The 8,331-nt window shown below is 40.7% G+C and overlaps 1 protein-coding gene across 10 annotated transcripts in view; it reads left to right on the top strand.

The window, feature by feature from the left end:
* Positions 1-270: 270 nt before the first annotated feature.
* The window catches only part of TAF1 (TATA-box binding protein associated factor 1), a 162,133-nt gene continuing 154,072 nt past the window's right edge, over positions 271-8,331 (top strand). For 2 of the 10 annotated variants that reach the window (XM_059679235.1, XM_059679231.1), the window contains exons 1-5: positions 273-488; positions 1,510-1,624; positions 1,758-1,874; positions 6,866-6,988; positions 8,080-8,321. In XM_059679235.1, coding sequence (XP_059535218.1) covers positions 309-488; positions 1,510-1,624; positions 1,758-1,874; positions 6,866-6,988; positions 8,080-8,321 — 777 coding nt within the window. In that variant the 5' untranslated portion in view covers positions 273-308. Of the gene's footprint in view, positions 489-1,509; positions 1,625-1,757; positions 1,875-6,865; positions 6,989-8,079; positions 8,322-8,331 lie in introns of those variants that run through there. The other 8 variants (XM_059679238.1, XM_059679234.1, XM_059679233.1 and 5 more) reach the window with 8 other exon arrangements.

Raw genomic sequence — 8,331 nt, 5'->3', positions numbered from 1 at the left:
CCTTCCGATTGGTGAAAGATCCGGTGCAATGAGACTGCTCCTGCGCAGGTAAATGTAAGGGGCAGGACCGAACATTTTTTTTGGCCAATCGCTTTCTAGATATCCAGCCTCCTGATCGTGTATGGTCGAATCAAAATCCGTTAGTAAAGTAGTAACACCAATTCTACTTTCTTGTAGGAAAACCGGTCCTTCCGGGTCATTCCCCCTTCTCCCCCCCCCCCCCCCTTATTTCGTTTCCGGCAGGGGCGGGTAAGGTCAGGGAGTACCGTGAGTCACTTCTGGGCGACTAATATTCGTATATCCGGTACATGGGTCCAAGCAGGGATTTGCAGGTTCCCGCAGCCGCTGCGGGTGCCACGGCCGCCATCATGTCAGACACGGACAGCGATGAAGATTCTACAGGGGGCTGCCCATTTTCTTTAACTGGATTCCTTTTCGGCAACATAAATGGAGCCGGGCAGCTGGAGGGGGAAAGCGTCTTGGACGATGTGAGGGGATTGGCGTGGGCTTAGGTCTGGGAGTGGTGCGACTAAGGAGAGGAAGTGGAGAAGAGTAGAGGGTGCTTAGGACCCGAGAACAGAGGGCAATGTTAGCGTTGGAGGAGAGGGAACGACAAGCAGATAGCAGCCTAGTAGAGCGTGCAGTAACGTAGAGTGAGGGGCTCAGTTCTGGGCGAGGGTGGGGAGCAGAGAGAATGGTAGGCAAGCCCCCGTAAGTTCAGGGGTGCTGATGTGGGTGGCTTTGGAAATACCTTTCCTGACCAGGCAGCAGGAAAAATAGCAGCTTAGCTTCTAGTGAAGTTGCTTTCAAACCGTTCCTATGAGAACCTTCTTGGGGATTCTTGAAATTGCCGGCTTTCTGACATGGCTGCACTGAAATGGCTCTAGAGCTAGCGAGAGGGCTGAACAGAACCGGCAAGAGATCATGTGGTTCAGGACCCACTTCTTAGGACATGAGTGTTCAAACTATCTGGGGCAGACCTTTTGTGGTCCCCGTGCACCTCTTGGGTAGTTTCCCCAGTGTTGCCTGACATCCATGAAATTGTTTCACGTGCCCAACTGAAACTCAGTTACTTGTATTTAGATTCATTTTATCTTGGAGGAAATATTGACCAATATTCCTCCTCCCCTTGAACACACACACGTTAGCAAAAAAAGGTCTTGCCTTGTTTTCTTTAATCCAACATGACTTCAGTTTCCTTAGCTTTTATTCATAGAACTACTGTTCCATTAATTTAGTTTTGGTGGTGGTTCTTTAAATTATCTTTCCTTATGTTACTTTAAAACATGGTGATGAAATTGGTCATATGTTAATAAAGGTCTGATCAGCGTGGAGTTTAGTGGAAGGAAGATGTACCTTACAGTCTTGAATGTGATGGATGCTCCTTTTAGCATGCAGCATAGTCATTTTTCTTGTGTATTTGTAGCTATACAGACCAGGGAAATAAGCCTTGTGGTGTGGGAAGCTTGAGTTTAGTTGTTGTCTTCCTTCTGGTGCTGACTTTTTCAGGAGTGTAAGAAGCACTTGGCAGGCTTGGGGGCTTTGGGTCTGGGCAGCCTGATCACTGAACTCACGGCAAATGAAGAATTGACTGGGAATGACGGTGCTCTGGTAAATGATGAAGGTGAAGTGGGTCATGGGGAGCAAGGTGGGGGAGGAGGCTGGCTACTTACTATACATGTACTTTTCCATGGGAATTACCTAAGGGAGTGAGAGTTGCTCTTTGTTGAGCTCTGTCCTCCTGCTTTTACTTACAGGATGGATCAGGAGCACAGAAGATGCTGTGGACTATTCAGACATCAGTGAGGTAGCAGAAGATGAAAGTCGAAGATACCAGCAAACAATGGGGAGCTTGCAGCCCCTTTGCCACTCAGGTGATTCTCTGGTGTCATCATCAGAGCATTCTAGTGCATTTTCTTGCTGTGTAGTCCAATTTGTTTCTATATGTGGTTTCATTCTGCTTCTCTCCCTTTTTGAGCTCAGCTCTGGGGCAGAGTATGTTGCCATCCTCAAGCTTTTATTTCTCATACTAGTTAATCCCAAATTCTTGATGAATGTTAAGCAAGGATGATACTTCCCTGTTATCATCTGGTATTTCAGTTGCTAAAGCATTCATGGTACTGTTTTAGATGCTATCTAAACTCAGTCTTTGTCCTTAAGGAAGGATTAAGGCTACAGGGTCATATAAATGACCACATGTATTTATTGGCTCAACTTCTGTTAATCACTAACTACCTATATGCTTACATAATGCACTTAATGCTTACCACATATGTAATGTGCTGCATTATAGAATCATGTCAGAGTTGGAAGGGGTCTTAGTGATTAATTATTCTTAACCTCATCATAGATTAGTAAAACTTGAATATTAGAGAACTTTAATAAAATGTGGAACTTTATTAAAAGTTCTATAGTTAGCTAGTGGCAGCCCTGGACTAATTCAGCAACTCAGTTTATTAGACTTTGATTGAGCACCTGTCATGTGCTATAAACTGTGATGGACAGTATGGTACAAAGATAATAAAATCCATATTCTGATCTTGAGCTCAGTTCTGTGGTCTAGAATCTAGGTCATAGTTCATGCTTTCCTCAGCCCCACACTACCTCTTCCTCCTTGAAATTTTTATATGAAGTTGCTCGTTGTCCACCTCTTTGAATTAGATTTCAAGCTGCTGAGAAATGTAGATAAAACCTTGGTAAGTACTTGAATTTAGTTTCTGCAGGGCCAGTTAATGGATTTGAATGCTGCTTGTATAAAGAGAATTAACTGCACCACAGACAGAAGGAATAACCCAGAAAAATAAAAAATACAGGCCTTACACCTTCAGGGATATTGTTATCATTTGGGGAAGGTGGGATAAATGAATGCAAAGCAAAATTATTCATCATAAGAAGACATAAATCAGCTACAAGCTCATGTTTTTGTATAGAGTGTTATATTTAGTTTTGAGGAGCTGCCAAAATAGCTATGTCATATAGCATAACTGTTATTTTTAAAAAATATATTTTTATTGATTTCAGAGAGGGAGAGAGAGAAACATCAATGATGAGAGAGAATCATTGATTGGCTGCCTCCTGTATGCCCCACACTGGGGATCCAGCCCACAACCCAGACATATGCCCTGATTGGGAATTGAACTCGTGACTTCCTGGTTCACAGGTTGACGCTCAACCACTGAGCCACACTGGCTGGGCCATAACTATTATTTTTGAGCATCCTGACTTACGCTAAGGGAAAGGTGGTAGCAGCTCTGATTTTCAGAGGATGTTGTACTTTTCAGGTAGATTTATTGTCTTGGCTAGGGATGGTAAGGAAGAGGGTAGGTGGGGGTTTCCTAGTTGGATTTTATGAGCTGACCTGGAAAGGATTATGCTGCATTAGGTAGAGTCTGAGTACTCTGACATGTTCTTTTCTAAGTTCCTTTGTCCTCTGAGGATGCCTTTATCTATGCTTGTAGCTTCCTCTTTCCCTGGCATTGGCCTCTTCACACAGCTTGATTTCCAAGGGTGTTTCTTTGGAATAATTGGAAGTGGGTGGAGGTCATTAGAAAAGGCTTCACAGGTGAATTTTAAGTAAAATTTTTGAAAGACGTTTAATGGAGCGGAAGCAGCAGGGCATATTGGTTTGGAAACATGGCTTGTCTAAAGGTTTGAAAATAGAAATCGTGTGGGGGGGAATTTGACCAGCAGATTTTCTTGAAAGGAATGGAAAACACTGCCAAATAGCAAGAACCAAGGATAGAGCAATTTGATGGCACCTTTTTGTATGTATTACTTGGGAATTGATGCCGTAAAGCAGTGGTTCTCAACTTTGGCTGCACATTAGAATCACCTGGGAATCTTTTTAAAATCCTGATTTCTGGGCCTCATCCTTCGGAAATTCTGTTTCTTTGTTACTAATGTTGTGGCCCCACCCCATAACAAAGAAACAATTTCCGGAGGATGAGGCCCAGAAATCAGGATTTTAAAAAGATTCCCAGGTGATTCTAATGTGCAGCCAAGGTTGAGAACCACTGCTCTAAGAAAGAGGTAGGGTGGTATAATGAAAAGAAAATGGACTTTGGAGTCAGCATATCATAGGTTCAAATCCCAACTCCATATTTAGTTTGCCCCTGGGAAAGTTGCTTATTCTCTGAAGTTTGGACTTCTCATTTGTTTTTGTTTTTGTTTTCATCTAGCCAGGGCTGTATTTATGTGGTTAAATTATAGTTGACATACAATATTACATTAGTTTCAGATGTATAACATAATGTTTCAAAATTTATTTACTTAATGAAGTGTTCACCATCATAAGCCTATTAATCATTTGTCATCATGGACTTCTCATTTGTAATAATCCCTCAGTTTTTCTGTCTGCAGTGAAGGTGATAATACCTACCCCATTAATAGGGCTTTTGGTGGGGAAATTTAAGTTCATTATCAGTGTGAAAGACTCTACATAATACAGTGTAATGATAGATCTCTGTTAATATTAGTCGCCTTCCTAAGTGAAAATGAAAAGTGATAGTTAATACTTTGGGGATTTGTTTAGAAAAAGGGTAAAGGGGCAGAGCTGCTTGGAGATTACTTGGAGATTGTTCTTGAGTGACAATATCAGAAAATGATAGGCAGGTTCAAGCTTGAGAGTTGCTGAAAAAGGATCAGTGGGCTTGGTGTGTGAGGAAATGTGTTCGAAAGAGTACAGGCTCTGTTGTTAAACCAGGCTTGAATTCTGACTTTGTCACTTAAAACCATATGATCCTAAGTTGCTTCTGTATCTCAGAATAATTCTACATTGTTGCATTATTGGGAGGATTATAGATAAAATGGCTACAAATACCTAGCACATTATGGGAGCTCAATAAATGGACATTGCTATAATGACTATTAATGATTGATTAGAAAAGGTGTGTTGGTAAGGGGTTGGTGTAGGAGACTAAAATTATAAGCTCAGGAAATGAGGATGGAGGTGGTATTGATAGTAACCAAAGGGATTTTAAAAGAGGTGAAGGATATTTCAGTGTGATATGAGATGCAGTTTGAATATCTGAGTGGGAAGGTTCTTTAGGCAGCAGAACATGTGTTGCAATTGTATAGGGGGTATGTCAGGGCAAGACGTAGATTTGGGTTAAATCTGGAAAGGGTGATTGTTGATAAAAGGGAGATTGTTGAGAAAAGGGAATGGAAAGTGTGTAGAGGAGTAAAAGTAGAGTGTTCAGGACCAAGTGTTGAGTGATGCCATTGAGAATAATAAACTGCAGAAGGTATACAGAAAAAAAAAATGTGTCAAAGACTTGGGAGGAGAGAAGAAAGTCCTGTCTTTAAGGAAACTGACAGAATGTTAAATTCAATTGTAAGATTGATTAGGGTGAAAATAAATACAATAGGATTTGATCAGGAGCAGGAGCAAAGGTTTCAAGCAATTCTTGCGCGCTCCCTCACCAATAAGAGTTATACTAGGTGTACTGGTTAATAATGGCGGATTTTATAATCAAAGAAAACACGATAATTTCAAGAGAAACATCAAAAGTGCTTTATTCAAAGTAATGTCCATCGCTAGCTACACATTTCCCCCATCTTTCAGGTAATTTGTGTATAGCCCCAATAGAACTTTTCTTGTTTTGAGGCAAACCATTCAGAGACCCAATTTTCCACTTCTTCGTATGTTTTGAAGTGCTGCTCAGAAAGTGCGTGTGCCATCGATCAGAACAAGTGGTAATCTGAAGGAGCAAGGTCTGGTGAATACGGTGGGTAGGTTAATACTTCCCAGGCAAGATCTTTTAATGTGTCTTTAACTGGTTTTGAAGTGTGTGATGGTGCGTCATCATGAAGCAAAATTACTTTGCTGTGTCTTCTGGCCCATTCTGGTTGTTTCACGATCAAAGCGTGGTTCAAATTGATTTGTTGTCGGTAGCTATCAGTATTAACGGTTTCACCTGGTTTTAGAAGCTCATAATACACCACACCTTCCTGATCCCACCAAACGCAGAGCATTGTCTTCTTTCCGAAGCGATTTGGCCTTGCAGTCGATGTTGATGGTTGACCTGGATCAACCCATGATTTTGTGCATTTGGGATTCTCAAATCCACTTTTCATTGCCAGTCACAATTCTATGCAAAAAAGACTTTCTTTTGTGCCATTGAAGCAACATTTTACTGATGACTTTCCAGTTTTCTATTTGTCTTTTCATTCAGTTGTTGGGGCACCCATTTTCCTTCCTTTAAAATCTTTCCTATTGCTTGTAAATGGATTGGAAATTGTTCGCTGAGCAACGTTTAATCTTTCTGCAAGTTGTTTTTGAGTTTGACACACATCTTCATCCAATAATGCTTGTAATTGTTGGTCTTCGAACTTTTTCGGTTGACCTGGACGTTCTTTGTCTTTCACATCGAAATCACTTTTAAAGCGTTTAAACCAGCACTCACAAGTATCTTGAGATGGAACATGTTCACCATAAGCTTCCCGAAGTATACGATAACTTGTAATGAATTAAAACTTCCCTCAAATGCTCTTTTTTTGGCATGAAATTCGACATTTTTAAGCGTAAAAGTATCTATGATGTTAACACCTTCAGCAAATTTGACATATGAAGTTTTGAAGCTTGCTGTCAATACAACAAAATAGCATACATTTCAAATTGCATATATATCAACATATGTGTAACTCCGTCTATTGAAAAAAATCCGCATTAACTGGTACACCTAGTATGTAGTGTTACAGCATTTGGTGATATCACATCATCTCTTTCTGAAGGCAGAAGCTGCATCTTCTGTGTGTTTTTAAGGAATTTGCATAGTGCTTTATGCGGTACTTTAAAATCTTGAGTGACAAGGGAGTTCAGGGTTATTTTCTGACATTCTGGATATTGAGATCACCTTGTTTTTAGTAGAATATGATGATGATGACTATGATGCTGATTGTGAAGACATTGATTGCAAGTTGATGCCTCCTCCACCTCCACCCCCAGGACCATTAAAGAAGGATAAGGACCAGGATGCTATTACTGGTGGTAAGCAGAAACAGTCTACTTTTGTCTAAGTAGCAAGTTCCATTCCTGAGTCCAGGCTTTGGCACACATAGGGGGCTGTTAAAATTAAGCTGCTGGGAAAGGCTATATTCCAGAACTGATTCATACAAATTTTAAATTTCCATATTAAAGGGAAGTTTTACTTTTAAAATGTTTGACGGCAGTATTTAGCATGCATTTAAGAAAATGTTTGGGTCAGTGGTTCTCAAATCTGCCTGCCTATCAGAATCACTGCAAAGTCTTTTTAAAAATACAAATTTCTGACTCTCCCCTGGAAAGTGTGATTTAGAAGATCTGGGGTAGACCCCATTAATTTCAAGGAATTCCCAGAGTAATTTCTGAAGCAACTGATCTGCATACTGGTATTTGGAAACTACTTGTTGTTTAGATGATTCTCTTGAAAAGAAATAGTTAATTAGGTAAGGCACCCTAAAATGTATATGGATCATAGAGAGCTAGCTATCAGGTTCAGAGATTTCAAAGGCAGGGTCTTCAGGGATCCTCTCACCTATTTTTATATCTGCAACAGTAGATTGGGAAGAGCAGTGTGTTTGATCTTCCTGTATTTTGAGGTTTATGTTAACCTAAATTTCTCCTATTAGAGCTTTAAGTCATTTCCTTTTTACTCTGCAGGCTAAATAGCATTGGTTAACTTTATGTCATCTGTTATTTTATGCTGAATAATTTCATTATCTTGTGGACTTAAAGTTTTTTTTCTAGCTATGGGTCCCTGAACTGGACATGGTAAGGCTTGACTGGTATAAAAGTGTTATATAAGTTTGCTATTGGTAATATTTCTTTAACCTGACATACTTACAGAAAGTAGTAAATGTAGTAATAGTGTTTGTTTTCTCTCATCACAACCCTAGGGTACCAGGTACAAGGTGAGTTGGGGATGGTGGGAGATACTGAGTTGGAATGAATTTTCTGGGTTGCATACTGTTAGTAATTTGGGTGCTTGGAACTATATCCCCTGCCACGAGCCATGCATAGTACCTGGAGTTGGTGTTGGCTGAATTTGAGGAAATATGCTCACAGTTACATGCCAAGGGGGTTTTTCTTCCTTGTTGCAGTGTCTGAAGATGGAGAAGGCATCATCTTGCCCTCCATCATTGCCCCTTCCTCTTTGGCCTCAGAAAAAGTGGACTTCAGTAGTTCCTCTGACTCAGAATCTGAGATGGGACCTCAGGAAGCAACACAGGCAGAATCTGAGGACGGAAAGCTGACCCTACCATTGGCTGGGATTATGCAGCATGATGCTACCAAGCTGTTGCCGAGTGTCACAGAACTTTTCCCAGAATTTCGGCCTGGGAAGGTACTTTCTA

This window comes from Myotis daubentonii, chromosome X (genome assembly GCF_963259705.1).
Source record: "Myotis daubentonii chromosome X, mMyoDau2.1, whole genome shotgun sequence".
NCBI lineage: Eukaryota > Metazoa > Chordata > Mammalia > Chiroptera > Vespertilionidae > Myotis > Myotis daubentonii.
Note: the sequence above shows the minus strand (reverse complement) of the source record. Positions and strands in the feature narration are given on the sequence as shown.